Here is a 19,338-nt window from a genome sequence, read left to right as displayed (position 1 = left end):
ACGTTTCCGCGTATCGTCACATGTACGCATGTATGTTATGCATGCAGCCTACCAACAACGAAATACGCAAAGACAAAAGGCGACGAGAGGCTGTACAGGCAGGGGACAAAGGATGAGGGTTTATTAGCTGCACCAGGGCGGGGGCAACACGCGGCTCTCGTTCCGTCCTGGCTGCTGCAACCGAGGACCTGGAGGCCTAGCAGCACTCGGGAGGGCCGATATGCGTGATCGGCGTCCGTATACCGCAGTCGAAGAGCGCGATGATGCTGGAAAGAAAGGCGGCGGGGTGGACGAGAAGGGGCGGGGATGGGGGGGAGGGGGGGGGGGGGGCAAAAGGCAGGAGAGGGACAAGCAAGGGGGCATTGTGCGGAGGAACACACCACCGCCACCGCTACTGGGGGGGGGGCCCCCAGGCCTTTGAGAAAAAAGAATAAGAAAAAGTACGGAGGGGGTTGGTTGACACGTACGCTGCCGTTGCAGACTGCTGTATGCATCGAGGGGCGGCGGGGGCCGGCAGGGGGTGGATGGGAGGGGAAACTGGAATTAGTGGACGGGGGACGCGAGCGCGTATGCGTGCACACTGGACTCGGAACGAACGAACGTGCATGCAGGGTACATGGGGATAGAGGAAAATCGATATGCATGATTCACGCACGCAACCGTCGAACGGCGCGGGGCCACGGGGGTTGCAGGCGGGGGTAGCCACTTCCTCGACGTCCCCTTCTACCGGCGGCCCCTACTTCGCGTGCCCCCCGTGGGTAGTTGGTAATTCTATACAAGGAACTGGCGAGGGGTCGCGTCGACGTAACGCGTCATACGGTGCAGTTTACGTCCGCGTCGTGGTGGTGGTTCTTCGCCTTCTTCGTCTGCACGGTTTCGCCATCCTCGAGATTGTACATGACGAGTGATACCGTTTCCGGGACGGCCCGGTCTCATCCGCCCCCGAACGAACGCAAATATACTCGAAGCGTATAGGTGGTAGGTACGTTAGTCTCCAGGCTACGCAACCTACCCCGTTGATCACGATTCGGTTCATCCGTCTGTCGGTCGATCCGGCAGACAGTCGGTGGTCGGTCCGGAGGAGGAAGAGACTGGTTGTTCAGTCGTTGGCGAAGTTTCGCGTGGCACCGTTCGAAATTCGTTGCAAATATACCCGCTGCGCGGTTCTTCCATAAATTTTTAGTGTTGAAGCGAATTTTCACTGGTTTTCATTCGCCGAAAGCTCTTTTTGAATTGTTATCGGGACTTCGAAATCAGGCTGTAAACGACTCGGGTCTGCGAATATCGCCGATCCTTAAACTGACGCGGTTAACGCGGATCGCGTTGAAATCTCTCGGATGCGTCGCGAGTGCGGGACGCTTGACTAATGAGGATTGATTGTAATCAGTGTAAAGCATTCAAGACGCAGTGCAAGTTTTTTAATTCTCGATCGAAGTGCAACGATGAACGATATTACGGCATTTCATTAACCGAAAACGAAGCGATCGATATCAAGCCTCTATGGTATTTTTGGCCGAGTGGAAAAAGAATGCAGATTATTATAAACTAGTTCTAGTCCGAAATGCTTTGAAATATTGATCGTTGAGGATTGATCGATCCTTTTCACTTCATCGGGCCTGCATCAGTTCGTATTTTAATGCAATCCTGAACGAATGTCACGCAGTTCGACATATCCGAGTCGAACCCTTCATCTCAAAGAAAAAGAAATTATGCAACGATTGTTAAAGTTTCATGGATACGTATAATAGAAATTGGGACGAAATTTATAAACATAAACTTTCCGCGCTACGCTGCATGTATAATGCAGGATATAAGTATGGATGCGAAGCGTCGCGGATTCAACTATAACCCGCAGCACAGCGTCAGGGGAAAATCGTACACTAGTAGTTATACGGGGGAGAAAATGGAAAGGGCGAAAAAGGGGGTAGCGGGGAAAAACGGGGGAGAAAAGGAAAATTCGTGGCGCAAGGACGAGCTGGCTTACAGTTATACGTGGGGTGAGCGACCCCTTTGCACACCGCGCCGCACTTTAATACCCCTAGGCGACCCCGCTCGGTAGCAGCAAGGGTGTCCCTATGTGCACATCAGACATAGTGCAGGGCCAGGGGGGCCGCATCGCCATTCGCGCGTCCCTTATTCAGCAACATGGAGGTTCTTGCCAGACGCCAGACGCAAGTGGAGCAATTTTTTTGCCCAGTTTATACGATTTTCATTTCGTTTCTGTATCTCGATCGTTATATACCGGAGGACTACTCGTTTATGTACAACGCGAAACGCGCTCCAATTCGTTGTGTGTTAGATCGCATATCGGGAGGCTCCTTGCAGATGAGTCTCGCGACAATTATACCGCTTAGGTATAATACGAAGATCGCGGTTTATGGCAGAGTATGCAATGTACCACATGCGATCTGTTTGATTAACAGAGAGCGTAGCTACAACCCGGTGCAAAGGATCGTACAATCACGGTGAACGGAATATGTAAGTAAATACACGATATCCCATGCAGCTATCTTGCGTATATTACAGTATAGACGTGGAGGAGGAAATAAAATAAGTGTAAAATGAGAAAATGGTGCCGACCTGCGGTCGGTCGGTCGGTCCGAGCTGCGGCTCTGGTTTCGCAACGAGATACGCCTGAGACTCGAACAAATAGTATAATGTCGCCTTGCGTTTGGTGCAAGCTGCCTAGAGAGTTATATCTTGTGTGATGCAGCGGCGACGAGGAGGAAGGAAAAAATTAATAAAGATACTCGCGGTATTACACGAAAAATTATCGCTTTGTTCAGCTGCACCGCTGCAGGGAGTCAAGCCAATCAATCGCGGGGGGATTCCCGTAAGCTGTTTTACTGGGGGTGAACTTCTCTCTTATCCTCCATGCCGCAGTTTCCACTTGTACTAACAGGGGTGCTTGGACGCGACTGCCACTGTGTAGATGCAGATAAGTAATTCTTCATCCTCCGCAACCATCGACAGCTCTCACAATCGGTGAGAAACGGAACGTTATCGTAACGAAACATTGGGGAAAAAATGATCACTATTTTCTTGACTTTAAAATGATTTTTAATGAACCAAGATTTCGAAATATTCATGTGTTTTGTTCTGTTGCGGTTTACTGACTTTCTGACAGTTCCAAAATGGCGATACAACGATTTTTCCTCAGCATGAATCGTTGCGTTACTAACTTCAATACGATCTCGTCTCCCTTTCCCCTAATGTTCCGACGTGCCAATTATAAGAGCTGCCTTTCGATTTGGTGCATTATATAATAGGAGTGTGATTTTCGATTGGTGACCACGCGACCTCGATAGAGAAATTAAAAAAACGTACTTAGAAAAAACTGCAGCCAATCCCGTACCGCGCAAAGCTATATACATGTGACAGCGTGTCAATTTCTGTGTCAGTTACGAAATTTGTTTGTCATAATTTTTCCGATGCGGTGGATTACAAGATGGTATAACATCGTTGTCCCGCTAAGAATAATCTTCTCTGTTTCGGGTCGTTATTGATTCTACTCTTTTGTTTACCGTATCGACCTGATTTTTGCGAACCTTTCGAAACTTTGCATTCGCGAACCTTTAGTCAATTTCAAAGACGAAGTTTCGAACCTGGTTTTATATAGAAAAAAAGGATTACCTATTGTTGTCGTACCGATCCTACCAATAACATAATTCGTACAGCAATATATGAAAACTTTTCCCCGAGTCTGTATCAAATATAGAGAGTTCACAGAATCATAGATACTTGTACATTTTCTTCACACACACTGACATAATTACAGAATTTCTACATATTTATGAAATTTCTTGACGTAGAATCGTTGAACATGTTTGTGTTTCCATGAACGAGTGGAATATTTCGTAGGTATTTCTCAGGCAGATAACTTTCGCCGGCAAATATAAATTTTTAGCCACATCAATGACAGTACTAAGTTACCAAGTGACGGTACACCCGAGTGAAGAAATTGATTGCAAGAAGGAACCGTTTTAGAAACAGATCGAGAACGCCTATTCGGAATACGCACCCGCAACAGGACAGTCTCTGTCGCAGAGTACACTTTACACCCATGTAATTATAGCCAGCTCCTACGGTCGTAACTACCCGTGCGCAAGCATCGCGATGAGTGTGGAGAAACCACCTGTTGATGGGACGCTAGGACGGAACTATCAACGCGTTGAGAGAATCGTGGGTGAAGAAGAAAAATAGGAATAAGAAGAATTGAAACGTGGTGACGATTGTTGAATAGAGGAAAAATAGAACGACGATGGGGAGAATAAGTAAAAACAATGGGTCGCCGCATGTAGCTGGTTTTATGATCCAGTTCCATCTCCGGTGCATCGTCATTTTCTCTACCTGTGAGGGTGTTTGGAGGACGGAGGTGAAACTGGTGTACACATCCATGTGACGGAGGTAAAAAGGAAGGGCGAAAGGGGGATGGGGTGGGGGACGGGCGGGAGGGAGCGAGGTGTAGACTTACTTTAGAGACCGTGGTGTGGGATTACCGTACTTATATTCAAGTCTAATATTAAGTTACCATTCTGCTTTACGGCAAGTGAACAAGCTGCCTGCATATAGGAAGCCATCTGACCGCTCCTGAGGCAGTTGGCTCGTCTGTGCCCACCTAGGCCATCTCTGATCTATAGCTACGTCCTTCGACACGTTCGTTACAACTACCCGCTGCAGATGGATATATGAGAGGCACCCTTAATCGATTTACTGCACCGGAAACAACCGTCGAACTACCTAACGTAACGTATTGGACACTCTTTATCACTATTCAATCGTCATACCTCATCTACTGGTTCGTTTATTAACTGTACAAGATATCATTCATGCAACGTCCAATATTGCAGTGTATATTATTTGATGTAAAGACAATTAGTACGTCCATCGTTGAAGTGTGATTCTTACGTTCAACGTTTCGGTGAATCTATGACACTACAGTTACAAATGCAGTAGTGTTTTCAAGGAACAATTGATCACAATTTCTAATCACGCTTAGTTTTTTCATTTTGTAGAATGCCGATCGAAGTTGTACCTTTGCGCGTGACGACGTAAACTTTTTACTCCTGACATTACCAGCGCCATATGGCTGTAAAACCGTGTGATGTTAGATATTTCGTCAATTTTGTTAAACATTTGTTTATTCCTTAATGCGAACTCACGATGTTTAAATTTATGTAAAATGAACCGGTTGTAGAAAACATTTGAAAAATGGCGAGACTGAACGAAGAAACGTCGTTATTCAGAATAACGTGCTGGCCGATGATGGTTACCGGTTTGCCAATTTAAAGATCGGCGCGTGCTGAACTCGGTAAGATTGATAAACGGAAAAAAAATACGAACACGGGATGCCGGAGGTACTGACTTCTGTGTGTGCTGGGGTTACCGATAAGCTGCCTAGCACCATTTGAAATCAGTGCCGCTCCTCCCATCACTCTGCACTAGCCGAGGATAAATCGAGGCTAGTTAAGGTGAGATAATATTAAGAGTCGTTTTTCTACGACGTATGCGGTAAAGTCTGCAGCACTCTACTTTACTATCGAAGCACAGTTATTTCCCTTTCGTAATTGAAACGATATCTTTTTACCTATAGCTAGTAAATACTTCTTTTTTGTCAAGATGAATTATTGACGTATCATTATAATTATTATTCTTATTATTTAATATACGTATACGTTTGTATCAATTTTCGGTAAGATGCTACATAAATTCATACCCGATTGAATGTCGCACCTCGGTCATGGATATGTGATATATCAGGGTACTCATTATACGGCATCGTGTATATAGTGTTGATTAAGCTATCTTTATTTACAATTAATGTATTCCAGCGATCCAGTAACAGCTGCGATTTCACGAGGAGCGTAGTATTGGCCGTTCGGATCGAGTACCTGAAAGTTTGACGACCGGAATAAGAAGAGGATTAGGTGCTGCACAGGGACGCCTGTGTTACGTTCATTTATCACGGGATATGTGAATTTGTAAGTCATGTACGCAGAATAACCGTACTTGTAACGGTGAGAGAAAAAAAAAATAACAAAGGCAGAATATGCATATAGTGATCGTCGAAAATATCATACTAACAAGAACGATGGTAACTGCATCCGGCCAACGCAGAATATTCTAACCTGCTGAGTAGTTAGGTGGCGGAAGGTTAAGTCGAGTCCTTGCTTCGGTTGGTGGCCTGCAGTCTAGTCCACGTCTCACCGAGGGCTTTGGCAAAGTGGTCGTCAACTGCAATTCGGAAACCATAAACAAATGAGTTTTGCATATTTCCACTATAATAAGACCCGAATTCGCACTCTGTGAATTTCATCCTTCAAAAATCGAAATGAACAAAATTTTTATCTTACAATTAAACAGAATATTTCTGATTCCTTTCTTTCATTTTTTTTTTTTTTTCGTACGATCGATATATCAAAACACACACACGTGCGTCTGTTCTCTCCCTGTGCCGGTATACGAGATAAACGAAGTATAGACTAATAGTTGAATAACATTTTGCTTGAAAACAATATGCCCAATGAATCATAACGCGGTTTTGGACGGATATAAAGAATGATCGTCTATACGTATGTATGTATTATCTGTATAGATACACATAACGCGACTTGTCCATCGCATCACTATCAATCATCGACAATAACGTATTGTAATATTTGTCACTGCAGGTACGTACATGGATGGATGGATACGTATACACTAAGCGTGTACAACAATTAACAACGAAGAGATTTTACATGACTATGCCCATTGAATCGAGGTGACAAAGGAGTCGGAATATCGTCATTATCATATTTGAAACTCACCGCTGAGACCGGTCGCCTTGTCGTTTGATGACGTCGCGTCGAACACGGCCGCGTATTCTTCGAGGCCCAGGGACCGTTTAAAGTGTTCGTCGATCGCCGGGTCGCAGACAACGCCGCTGCTCCTGACCCCGGTTCGCTGGGTCCCCGTTGCAGCGGATGCAGTGGCCGTGCAGGCCGCTACCGCCGTGTCCTCGACGGTCGTTCCTAATTTCAATCGTAAACAATTTAACAACAGGGTGACAACAGTTTTTGAAACAGATTCGATCTGGACCAATGAGATCTCTAACCCTGCTGGTAATAATAATGAAGCAAGTAGAATTGGCGTTACTTTGCACGAAACTCAAAGGTAATATGATTAACGATCCGTCATCGGCTGTTTTTTAGCTTCGATTAACGGTCAACTAATAATAATAATAATAATAATAATATTAATGAGGATAATTTGAAAAAAATATATCCGTCTTTATTGTATTACAATAATACTGTCTTCCTACTTGATTAAATTCACCTGGTTGCGGTGTCGTTGGCACGATTACACTCGGCCTCGCATGGTGATGTACCCTGGCAGCTGACATGTCAAGAGCTTCGCTTTGGATCGGATCTCGCCTGCGTTCTTTACGCCAGGCACTGCTGGGCTTTCTGTGAAGATTCGACGCTTTTGGCCTCTCCTCTGTAAACATACATGTACACAATTACAAATCTGCATTTGCATCAATGCGCAGCAAGCTCTTATATTATCCCTATTCCCATTGATGTATCATCACTATCAACCATGAGACTGTCAACCTTCCCAAACGTTCTTTAAGGTAGATGGATATATGGACAGAAAATCGTCACAGTTTTTCGTTAAATTTTTCTTCAACCAATGCGAGTTACAGATTTTATACAACGGTTTGGCTAACGTGCATAAGTTTTCTATCAACGAAAGAAAGGCACTATTGAAAATTTGCAATACGTTTACAACCTCTGGATGTGTAAGACCTTGCGATTTGTAAGCCTTCGTATGAATTTCGCCAAGGCTGCCAAAAAGAACCACTTGACTCGGATATCGCGATTTTTACCCTCGCTGATTCGTCGATATCGAATGACATTGCACTCCTGGCAACGTGTATTTAATTTTTGAAAAATGAAAACTATCAAAAGTATTCTAAAAATTTTCTTGTTCCTGGTTTATTTTTTATATATTCCTAGTCTTTTACTCGTCTCGTCTCGTTTGACGTTGGCGTTTCGTTACTCGGGTAAACTATAATCGCAACTTCAACTTCCGTATAGGCACTCTCTGCAGTTGATACGCGCGGTTGCAATCTCGGATCATAATTAATAAACCGAACATATAATAATGTGGTTACAGATCGACGACATATGGCGAAAGTTGTACTAGAAATGTATACGTGGAAGGGCGTGCTCAAGAATCAATGAAATATAAGCGAAATCAGCGGATGCTCTCACGTACAGCTATAGGTATGTGACTGAATGCTTTGTCAGTTGCGTTATAAGTATTATATATTATTCATCTACCATGTTGTACCGCATAGGACACGTCGGTGTGTATGTACAGCATAGCTCACTCTGTTCCGGACAGCTGATGGAAAAAGACAAACGATAATTGGTGTGGAAAGCTCTACGTACGTACAAAGAATTAGTAAACCTGAATCGCTTCGTCGACCTGAATTTTCCAACCATGAGGTTTAGTCTCGGCCCGATGAAACACAATCCAAGTACAAACAACATGATTGATTCACTCGCCTTAAGGGGGTGCCTTGCTCGATTTCAACGCTAATGTATATATCTCCAAATATCAAAGTCCAAGTATCTCAAACGCAAAAAAGGGCTCAACAGTCCCACTCTATACGCAATTTTGAACAAAAGAAACCCCAACACATTTTCGTTTGACGCTGCAGAAATAAAGAAATTGCATGAATTCTACGAATTTACTTTTGCGATTTCGTAAAACTTATGCCATTTCTTTATTTCTGCCTAATTTAAAAATGCGTTGAAGTTTTAGTTTTTTTTTTTTTGTCCAAAATTACGTATAGAATGGGACTGTATTTGTCAAAATCGACCAGTTGAATCACTTTCAATTTTTTTTCTTCCAATTCAGGTCAATTTTTAGAACAATTTATACCTATATTGCGTCAGAACAAAGGTATACAAGGATAAATTGAAAGTATATATACGTGAGTGGATACGTATTTCCTGTATTATGCCAGTGATAATGTAATTGTGTATATGTTATACAAACTTATGTAGATATAATTCGAGCTGTACTGCTGCAGGTGTCGAGAGAGAATATAAGACGCTACAAGTATAATATTACATACACATGAATACAATATTCGATCGTGTACCGCATATGCTAATACTAAATCGCTATATGTATAATAAAATCGTTATGTATTTATTTTATCAAGGCTATTGTGCGCATGAATTCATCGGGTAAACGAATGTAATTTACGTTGTGTACATAGCGTATACATTTGTCAGCGTCCGTATGATGAACCGCTGGTAAGGAGTCACTTATTATCGTAAGCTCGTCTCGTGCGAGTGCAGCGAATTTGAAACGCGGTTTCGCGCCAAACGAACGCGCGCACGCGTGCAATCCTCCCACCTGCATAATCAGCGATCAGAGACTAGAAACTAGATAAACTGCCTAGCCGCTGCGTTACGTGTAAGTGTACGAGGAGAACACACATCCAGATATGCGGGAACTTTAAATAAACGTTGTGTAACGAATAAACCTTGTCTAATCAACATAAAGAATCCCTGGTTCGTCATTGCGCCAACGGTGCATACGATCGAACGGAACCAAGTTTGAAAATATAACGAGCGAAGAACCGCCTTATGAGAATTGTAAGAAAATTTGTTGAAAACAGAGGAAGAGATTTGGCAATAAAACAGATAACTCGACAATGACGTGTAGGAAATTACGAAATTGCATACGTATACATATACAACGGCGTGTATACCTATATATGTATCATAGTAAAACTTGACGAAAAGTTGCCGAGGTGGAGCAAGAGAAGGGAATTGGGGATGGCGTCGGCGGCGAGGGGGGAGAAAGAGGAGGTGGTCTATCGATTTGTGTAAATAATTGCTATACTCACCCTGTACCATTGTGGCTGCCCTGGATAAGACGTCGAGAGCACTCTCGACAGCGGACATGTTTTTTTCCTGGGACGTAGTTTTTTTTTCTTTGTTTTTTTTTTATAGGGTTGCAATCTTTCCTCTTTCCTTATATTATACGTCTATACGTCTATACGTAAATCCTTTGGTTTACAAAATCCGTTTCCTTCCTTCCGTATACACGGACAAACTGCTGCACGCCTGCAGTTCCGGTTGACACGCAAAAAGCTTTTTCTCTCTTCTTTGCGTATAATATTATAACGCACACGTTTATCGTTGCGCCTGAAAAAGGATCAGGATTGATTGTAAAACGCAGATGCTTGTGCTTGATATATATAAGTATACATATATGTGCAAGTGATAATCAAATACGACAATATATGATCATTGTTCGCAGGAGGCGTATATTTCACGATTAGATACGTATAAATCTGTACGTATTGACGAACGAGCGATTTTACTCGCGTTGCAATACCTGTTACGCATTACGACTATATATAGGCTAAACAAAACTTGGTTTTAAAAAAAACGTGGCATTGTCCGTGGAATGCGCCCTCCTTGCGACCTCCTCCCCGACCCTCCTCACTCCTCTAGCTCGGTACTTCCCACCCACCCGCGCCTCGCCGCGCCGCGCAAACGGAACAATTTCATAATAATCATCATATCGCGGGAGTAGCGCGCGACTAGAGCGCGTCCGTATAATTTTATTATTGATATAATTCAGCTGCACATGCCGGATCTTTACTCTGTCAGCTTCTTTTTATCATTCGTTTATATCAATTTTTTTTTTTTTTTTTTCTTTTTTCCTTGTTATTTTCACATTCAAACACATCGCGGTCCCTTGAATGATATTTGTTTTGTCGTCTTGCGATCGTGACACTATGCGTACAATGCATCCTAGGTATATTTATTTACCGCGCGCGGATTCGTCGCGACGTGGTTTTTTAAATCGGGGCCGCGGCATGAAATGTCTTCGCGATGTTGCAGCCGTTGTGTTGTTACTGTATTCGGGTTGTTTCGAATACATGTCTACGCTCGGTTATAATACGTGTTGATATTATAACGCGTTAACGGCTTTTGTATAGAAAGGAAGAAAAAGCTAGCGTTTTAAGGATTTTAGGAATAAGGAGAGTGCAACTATCAGGGGACAAAGAGACTGAGGATGAAAGAAATATTTGGTAAAGGCAAATGAGAATGATAAAAATGAAAAATAAAAATTACTCCGTTTGTTCGTAGGCGAATTGGATCGTAAGAAGAATTTCGCTAATCTCGAGCATGGGAGATATGGGAAACCGTGCCGTAACGACTTGAGAGATAGGGGGGAAAAATGAGAGAAGTAAGGAAAGAAAAAATCGAGGAAAGTGGGCCAAAATCGATCCCACACATCGGAATAGAGATTGTAGGTATATACGTAGTCGCTGAGAGCGGTTGAAAGGTGTATATGTATACATAACGTAAATCGGTTATCGGAATGTTTGAGATAACAATTTTGTTTGTTTTTGAATTAGAGGCGAATGTTCTTAATGCGCGTACGAGCGAAAGCTTGATTCTTTCGTCGTGTCGTTTTGACAAATATAAATAATTAAACGAACTTGACCAGTTGGACATACAAGGACGTTATACAAACCGAAAGTCTGCACATTTGGGAAACACGACGTATACAGTATACAATATGTGCATAACACGATGCGTGTATCGTTCGTGTGTGCGTCGCGTAGGAATTTAGCGATAGTATGAGGCAGCACTGGGATGTGTAAATAAAATGAAGCTGTGTGGAACGCAGGTACATAGAATTTACGATAAATAATACATGATTCGAGGAATTTTAACGTTTGTTGCAACAAATAGCGAAGGAACGAACGAGTTACAAAGTTCGTAAGCTGTCTGGCATCCCCAATAACAAATCGATAGTGGAATGCGGGACAGAGTAAAAAAAAAGCAGACCTTGCATTCCTGAGGAGCTAAATGGAAATGTTTTACGAAGAGAGAAGACTTACCTGTTCGATACACCTTAATTGCAGTTCCCGTGCACCTCACACTTGGCAATAGTGACAACCGACTGATGTGTCGTGAAAACTTGCCCCCGGAGACTTGCTTGTATTATTTTTTCATTGAGAATTATTAAAATCGAATGGTATGCGGACAGACACACACAGCACAAGCTGTTTGACACGAGAAGTAAGTCGGGGACCCCACCACTTGTACGCAACTGGAATGCATGGTATTCGTTCGAGGAGCCGACCTCTACCGGCAAAATCGTCAATTCTTTTGTCGTCTCGTTTCCCCGCACAACAAGCCGTCCAGCTCCTACGATCCATGCACTACACTCGGCCACTTTTACGTACGAATTCTGCACACCCATACAGGACTTGTACTCATGCGCATACGTGTGAATCCTTCAAATGCACGTACAAGTATATCGATGCATTCATAGTGCATACGACGTTGCTTCGTATTTGCCTACGCAACGTGCGTCATGAAAGTTTATTTGTCGCGTATATATGCCGAACCAAGGATTACAGACAATATGCATCGGAAATAAACCCACCCTGATATTCATTAAGCCGATACCACGCCTCTTCTTTACCGATTGAAATTATCCTCATTGCAGTTTTTTAAATTACTTCTAAACTCGGACGTCGAATCAATTGTCCTACTACTGTTGTGTGGTTTATGCAGTGTTGAATTGACGAATGTTGAATGAAAACGACAAAAACTTGATTTCAACAAAGTGTCTCTGTTGTATTGCTTCCTGCGCAAAGATGGCTACTTGTACTCTTCACCAAAGCGCACCGTTCGTATAATTCTTTGTGCATTTATATTCTTACCCTTCGTGGACTGCAGTGATTCACGTGGAAATGCCAAACTTGACTTGTTAGTATCTTACCAGAGGCGCGGAAATATCATTTACTGACAATACGCTATTTTCATTTACAATGTTTTCGAAAAACTGTAAATCTGCGATTACCGACGGTTTAAAATTCCCCGACGAGCTGAGTGTCGCCTTAAGGTTACTGTCAACACCTGCAGAAGTTTGAGCATCGTCCGTGATCATGCGCGGGTCCATTACGAATTATTTGACATTTGTTATAGCGTCTTCAACGTTTTTCAATCTGTCGTGAATTGTTCAATTTAAAAAATAAGTAAATGATATGTATGATATAATAAGACCAAAAAAATGTTTTTCGGAAAAACCATTAGCTTGTAATTTTAAGATTGTCTCCAGTTAATCCAGTAAAGCGTGATAAATTAAAATGTACTCATAGAAAAACTGTAAAACAATCTTGTGTCGAACTGAATAATTTTTTTTTTCCTCTTCACTGATTGTGAGAAGTTTATTTCACTTTAATAAACAACACAAAACCAAATGGACAACTTGTAGAGAATAGCTGTAGCGGTGTGAAATTTGTGAAAACAAAGTACTATCTGCATTAAAAAAAATATGATTCTTCTTAGCTACAGATATGAATCATTATGTGATACCAGATGACTGGAATTATACATTATTTATTGTTCCGGAGTATCTTCCTGCAACGCTATGGTGAAGAGTAAGTTGGCCATTTCCCAAATATTAGTGACTCTTATCCCAACTTGATTGGAGAGCATCTGAACCAAACGTTCAGTCTCAGAGTGTTCTACAGCGAGAATAAACGTGGCACAAAGAACCACCGCAGCTGCTAAATAAAGAACATTGCTTTCAAGGGCCATGATGTACCCTGGGTCAATTTGGAACTCTGAAAACCTTTGCTTCATCAAAAATACAAGGCATGAATATAGCCTTTCATGCTGAAATGAAACATGTACGTATCGTTACATTCCAAGGTATAGAATTTCATGTAGAAATGGAAAGGCTAAGTGTCTAGATGCAAATCGTACCTCCAAATATGCTAAATCCAGCAAATTAACACATGCATCATATATTTTAGGCATCTGTCCGAGCTTCGTCGCAGCAAGAAGTATTTCAACACAGTGTAGCGGTGTGAATAATGGTATTTTAAAGTCTAGAGCTTTGTATACACGGAATTCTGAACAATATATGCTATTTGTAGTGTACTCAGACTTGTCGTCTAACCATCGCAGCCCACGCACTACCTGCAATATATCAACATCGTATCAATTCAAAGCAGTACTAACTATTCCTCGACAAAGCTTTTCTTTACCGCAATGAATTAGTCCAACAGTAGCAGTGAACAGTTAGCCACGACTAAGGAGGCTCGATTATTATATACCTGTGAAATGCTTAGACCTTTGGTATGCGAATCCATCTTGCTTGCCAGTTGCATGCAAGACATAAGCCTCAATTTTGCTTCGCTGGAAATAATTTTGCATATCTGTGGCCAAGCGACTTCACCCGGATTTGATACCATTTCGGCGACGTACAACTCGCAAAACTGGTTTGACATGAATCTATCGAAGAGATGAACCGTCAAGTATCTGGTGTTAGGTCCCAGACCAAGGTGGTCGGTTATTACAAATATTGCTTTCATCACCGGTACAGGAACCGCTGTAAAATATCACCCGTTACAACTGTGCAACCACCATTGTATTACGCAAAGAAGATTCGACGAATCCTCATGTATTGCGTCGGCATGATGGAGCAATTAGTCATGAGCTTACCTATGAACGGGTTGAAAAATTCGCTTCCTTCCACAAAAATTTGCTCCTGCCTTGCATTGTCCTCGTGCACGTGTTGCAGCCATTCCTTGATCAAGGGTTCTAGAAATTCCTGTTATATTAGTTGTGAATAAGTGCAGTAGAAAATATCCAGACAAGTTGAAAAATAATTGACAACCGATGTACGCCGTGTCCAGATCCATTATCCTCGGTAATTCCGTGGCGCACATCGCGGTGTTTCGATAAAGTATTATGGGCTGAATTTCTTCAGTCAACGTCGTTGGAGTTGCGAAGGGAACATGAACGATTCAATAAGTATCTCGGGTCGAATAACGCTTCCGCATGAATCGCACTTTCCTTTTATAGTATTTTTCGGACACGAACTACGCAAAATGACATCAGAGCGGCAGCAGGAGCGTTGCCAGGAGATATGAAATATCCCGTCATGCTCATACATTTCAGTGATACCAGTGATTGAGTCATTGATTAGTTAAAATCATCTGTCAGATAAATATTTGATGTGTTTTATAAGGAGGATATTTTGTCTCACATAAGATAAATTGTGATAACCTCAGTTGTGTATTTGCTGAGAGATTAGATGAGAGATTTAAATGACTTTATTTTAACCAGCGCGACGCAATTTGTGAATAATAAATAACAATGGACGTTGATACCAGGCGTTGAAATATACGCTAGTACGTCTCTGACTTCGACGTTTTAAAACTTCTAAACACTCAAAACCGGCTTGGCTATGGAAACAAACAATTATCCCACGATGAACGGACTGGTGAAATTCACCAAGCTAAGGTCAGCGATGGACCCAGGATTCTGGGCCAAGCTCTCAGAGTTGAAACTGGACAGCCTCAAACTGAACGACCAGATTAAGATTCCTTTGTGGGCCAGTTATAACCTGGACCGGCAGAGCGACAGGCAGGGTCGCACCTTGAAGTTGGATTGTACTTCGTTCAATGAGTGAGACCGAGTTCGATGAATGAGTTCCCGTTCTAGCCCAACCTAAAGATTTAAATATGCCAAGATTTTGTCACAGCCTTATCATTCCAGGAACGTCGAGATGACATCTCATAGATCAGTCGTTACCTGCTCTGGTTTTCTGATAAATACTAACACTTACGAATCTTTTCGTGAGATAAAACCTGAGGAATTCATCAGCGAAGCAAGTGTGTCCTTGCTACGGTCGATCAAGGATGGAAGCGCGGTACGAGAGCCGTGTCGTCTTGCTTTCTTCATCCTATTGTCATTCGCAGATCTAAAACGCTACAGATTTCATTACTGGACTGCCCATCCGACATCCTTCAACTTGCCCGAGCTTTATCATGTGTGTAATCCATTGTCTGCGGGGTCTCAGCTGTCACCCGATCAATTGGCGCAGTTGACACGCAGCTTTTTGGCATTAGACAGTAAGCAAAAAGCATTCTTTACCGTACTTGTACCTGGATCGGATAATTTGCATGTCGAGCATCTTAGCAAAGGAGTCGATTTGTTCGAGAAGAAAGCTACTGCAGATGTATTTGTGGAGCAGGTAAGCAAAGCAGATCGATAACCTTAAATGCTATGTTAAGCCACCTAAATTATATGCGAATATTGAAAGAAATGCGTTATATATTGCAGAAGAAACTTCTTGCACACATCCAAGAACAGTAATTTATATGTGAAATATTTTCAGTGCGAAGAAGAGATTTACTTTGGCTTCTACGATCCTTGCAACAGTCCCGAACCTGGTTGGCCTTTGCGAAATTTGATCTGCTTATTATTTTGGCATTGCCCAAAGGCATCTTTCAACAGCGTTATCAAAATCGTTGCCATGCGAGGACCTGATGCCAAAGATGCTGTAATTTTTACCATGAAAGCTAAGGAATATGAAAACAAAATGGAAACTCGAGAGATTATTTTTGAAGGGCGATTCGTTGGATGGGAAAGAAGTCACAATGGTAAAATGGGTCCCAACATAATTGATTTATCAAACTCCATGGACATTGTCAAGTAAGTCTTTCAAGTAAGTGTTAGTATCATCTGAAAAGGATGATTTATTGACTGCTTTGTCTCACAGGCTATCAGAAAGAGCGGTGAACCTTAATTTGAAGCTGATGAAATGGCGGTTAGTACCTGACTTGAACTTGGAGAAGATCAACAAAACGCGTTGCCTACTATTGGGTGCTGGGACTTTGGGATGTTCTGTAGCCAGGGTACTCCTTGGGTGGGGTGTTCAGAAATTGACTTTGGTCGATGGCTCCACTGTTTCACAGAGCAATCCCGTTCGTCAGAGTCTGTATACTCACACGGATGCCGTAGAACGGCGTTACAAGGCAGAAGCAGCCAAGGATGCCTTGCTTCGAATTCATCCTAGTTTGGTTAGAAATAAATGTTACTTTTCGTGCATCTCACAGTATATACAAGATGTAGTCAAATTAATTGCAAAAAGTAACTTCTTAGGTCTTTATTTAGACGAATTTCTTTAAAATAAATTTACGAAAACAAAACTGCAGCATCTATGTTATTTTTGTCACACTCGATTAGCTGAACAATATACATCAGCGTTTGTGATATCTGTACAATTGTTCATTAATTTTTCAGGATGTAGAGAGTGCAATACTCCAGATTCCGATGCCAGGCCATGTAGTAGGGCCAAGTATGATGGATGCAACTAGGTCAGCAGCGAAGTTTCTTGAGGAGCTTGTGACACAACATGATGTCATTTTTCTCCTGCTGGACTCCCGTGAAGCTAGATGGTTACCTACACTTCTGGCTGCGGTTCATGGAAAATTGGTGATCAATGCTGCCTTGGGATTTGACTCTTATACAGTGCAACGACATGGTACACGTGATAACGTGAGACCGGATTCTCCAGATTTCACAATGCACAATCCTGCGGGCGCGGACTTGGGCTGTTACTTTTGTAATGATATTACGCAACCTGGAAACGTAAGTTTTTTTATTAAATCTTGTTGTTAATTCTTTCAAAACTTTCTTTTGCAACTTCTCGACTTTATACTAAATTATAATTTTCAGTCCCAAATGGACAGAACTCTGGATCAGCAGTGTACTGTGAGCCGTCCTGGTCTGGCACAAGTTGCAGGGGGCCTTGCAGTCGAACTTATGGTCTCGCTGACTCAGCATCCAGAATAGTAAGCTTAGCCTAAATTACAAACAATATCCTGTTTGGAACAATGTTAAAGTTCCATAGTGTAAAATGCAAGAGGGAAACTATATTGAATAAACACGATGGGACTTACGAATATAATTAGATTTACGATAGGCTGGAAGTATAAAAAAAAGATCAATCCAATTCAATGGGACCACAGGACTGTTATCAGCCTGTAAAATCATACAATCTGGGAAAAATAGGTCGTTGCAAATTAGCAACATATATTGAAGGAAGTGCTCAAAACATTCAATTTGCTGTTGTTGAATCAGGCTCTGTTCAAAAACTCTATAAACATTCCAATTCCTTCCGTTTTATCTTGCATCCAACTGGACTTTCACGGACGTTTTTCATGTACCTATATGAAAGTTTAATATTTCTTGCAGTGCTGAAGCAAGAGCGTTAATTGCTGACGATAGATCTGAGCCACACTCAGATGTCGAACACGGAGGAGGTGGTCTGCTAGGAGGTGTTCCACATACTATTCGAGGATCTCTTTGGAATTATGAAACACATTTAACCGTGACACACAGGTTTCCAGCCTGCACTGCTTGTTCTACGCCTCTGATTAACGAATTTCGCAAAAAAGGATTTGACGTTATCCTAAATGCTTGCAATGAGCCCAACTACTTGGAACATTTGACTGGTCTTAATGATCTTCTGAAGCGACCTGATCTGGACGAAGTATGCGGTACCTCAACTAACAAAATATCACGTACTAATCTGACTCGCAGTTTCAATGAAATTCTTTTTTTCAGCTGTGCTTCGCCATTGATTCTTCAAGTGAGGACGAGAATGAAGAACCAGGACATCCAACTCATAAGTGAAATCAGTATGAGTCAAACAATTTGTAAATATACAGATTTCACAATAATTGTATACTTCGTTCAACTTGTATTTGTCCCCAGAAAATTGATAGCTTTGATTTCATTCCATTTGAAGCCAGACGTCTAACCAGTACTTTATCACTTTTCCTTGCGGCAAAGTCCCATTTGACCTGTTTCAATTATTTATTGGTAGCTCCTATTGTTTGTATGTTTGGCTTAGGTTCCGCCAGAAACAGTTGGAATAGAAATTTTCCACAGATTTTCCAGAAACAAAACTGGTCAATTCCATGGAAATAACAAAGAGAAGAAATTCAATTTCCTGCACGTGGATATTAAACTGTATTGCCAATCAAATGTACGTTCTGTAAAAAATGAATTTGTGTCAAATTTGTGTAACGTTTTTTCCAGTGTTTAACATATTCTATAATATATATATAAGACTAATGGAAAATCTACATGTTCAAATAATAAATGTTTATTATTTCTTTACCTACGCATTTTACTGCAGCTGAAGAGTCAGTGTGTGCATAATGTGATTTTTAAGTGATTATCCGAGGTTATTGCAATTATAGAATTATGCGCATTGAATTCTGACCATTGTTGAGAATTCCTGGCTGAACTTTATTATGTATAAATTTGAGCAGGACGACTCATTTTGCATAAATTTGAATTCTCGAATTGCTCGAGCATTTGCAGATGACACTTGATGCGCCGCTGTGTTGCAACAGTTATCGAGTAGCTGTGAGTGGTTCTCTGTTATGATTTTTGTGCACCAGGTGGCTGCGTTTTTTATTATACACCCTGT

At 41.9% G+C, this 19,338-nt stretch overlaps 2 protein-coding genes and 1 long non-coding RNA gene across 7 annotated transcripts; 2 read left to right on the top strand and 1 right to left on the bottom strand.

Annotated features, from left to right (window-relative positions):
* The first annotated feature begins 2,865 nt into the window (after window positions 1-2,865).
* On the top strand, window positions 2,866-9,526 carry LOC124217744 (uncharacterized). The gene is made up of 5 exons (XR_011176886.1): window positions 2,866-4,407; window positions 4,551-4,745; window positions 5,832-5,981; window positions 6,672-8,270; window positions 8,345-9,526. It is a non-coding gene; the product is annotated as an uncharacterized lncRNA (long non-coding RNA).
* LOC124217737 (cyclin N-terminal domain-containing protein 1) lies at window positions 5,788-15,084 on the bottom strand. Of its 3 annotated transcripts, XM_069135180.1 has the most exons (7): window positions 14,725-15,084; window positions 14,550-14,648; window positions 14,162-14,436; window positions 13,809-14,024; window positions 12,761-13,718; window positions 11,930-12,684; window positions 9,945-10,214 (listed from the first exon to the last, which is right to left on the bottom strand). In XM_069135180.1, the coding sequence occupies exons 1-5, from the start codon at window positions 14,774-14,776 to the stop codon at window positions 13,440-13,442; spliced, it is 921 nt and encodes a 306-aa protein (XP_068991281.1). In that variant the 5' UTR covers window positions 14,777-15,084; the 3' UTR covers window positions 9,945-10,214; window positions 11,930-12,684; window positions 12,761-13,439. The 3 variants fall into 3 exon arrangements, with proteins under 3 accessions (XP_046479696.1, XP_068991281.1, XP_046479694.1); XM_046623740.2 differs by lacking the exons at window positions 12,761-13,718; window positions 13,809-14,024; window positions 14,162-14,436; window positions 14,550-14,648; window positions 14,725-15,084 and adding exons at window positions 5,788-5,891; window positions 6,085-6,234; window positions 6,810-7,013; window positions 7,318-7,479 and having other exon boundaries at window positions 9,914-10,214; window positions 11,930-12,295; XM_046623738.2 differs by having other exon boundaries at window positions 11,930-13,718.
* On the top strand, window positions 14,891-19,022 carry Atg7 (Autophagy-related 7). 3 transcript variants are annotated; one of them, XM_046623729.2, is made up of 9 exons: window positions 14,891-15,518; window positions 15,609-16,086; window positions 16,231-16,547; window positions 16,615-16,915; window positions 17,139-17,486; window positions 17,574-17,689; window positions 18,093-18,390; window positions 18,465-18,538; window positions 18,754-19,022. In XM_046623729.2, the coding sequence occupies exons 1-8, from the start codon at window positions 15,298-15,300 to the stop codon at window positions 18,531-18,533; spliced, it is 2,148 nt and encodes a 715-aa protein (XP_046479685.1). In that variant the 5' UTR covers window positions 14,891-15,297; the 3' UTR covers window positions 18,534-18,538; window positions 18,754-19,022. The 3 variants fall into 3 exon arrangements, with proteins under 3 accessions (XP_046479685.1, XP_046479684.1, XP_046479682.1); XM_046623728.2 differs by having other exon boundaries at window positions 18,465-18,556; XM_046623726.2 differs by having other exon boundaries at window positions 18,465-19,022.
* Window positions 19,023-19,338: the final 316 nt, after the last annotated feature.

Source organism: Neodiprion pinetum, chromosome 4 (genome assembly GCF_021155775.2).
Source record: "Neodiprion pinetum isolate iyNeoPine1 chromosome 4, iyNeoPine1.2, whole genome shotgun sequence".
In the NCBI taxonomy this organism is placed as follows: Eukaryota; Metazoa; Arthropoda; class Insecta; order Hymenoptera; family Diprionidae; genus Neodiprion; species Neodiprion pinetum.
Note: the sequence above shows the minus strand (reverse complement) of the source record. Positions and strands in the feature narration are given on the sequence as shown.

Excerpts from the sequence above, each read along its gene's own strand:
- LOC124217737 (XM_046623738.2), bottom strand. The coding sequence starts at position 14,776 with ATGTGCGCCACGGAATTACCGAGGATAATGGATCTGGACACGGCGTAC. Across the intron at positions 14,649-14,724 it reads TCTGGACACGGCGTACATCG|AACCCTTGATCAAGGAATGG; the intron begins GTTGTCAATTAT and ends AGGAATTTCTAG. Across the intron at positions 13,719-13,808 it reads TGGATTTAGCATATTTGGAG|CATGAAAGGCTATATTCATG; the intron begins GTACGATTTGCA and ends GTTTCATTTCAG.
- Atg7 (XM_046623729.2), top strand. The coding sequence starts at position 15,298 with ATGGAAACAAACAATTATCCCACGATGAACGGACTGGTGAAATTCACC. Across the intron at positions 16,087-16,230 it reads CAGATGTATTTGTGGAGCAG|TGCGAAGAAGAGATTTACTT; the intron begins GTAAGCAAAGCA and ends AAATATTTTCAG. Across the intron at positions 16,548-16,614 it reads AACTCCATGGACATTGTCAA|GCTATCAGAAAGAGCGGTGA; the intron begins GTAAGTCTTTCA and ends TTTGTCTCACAG.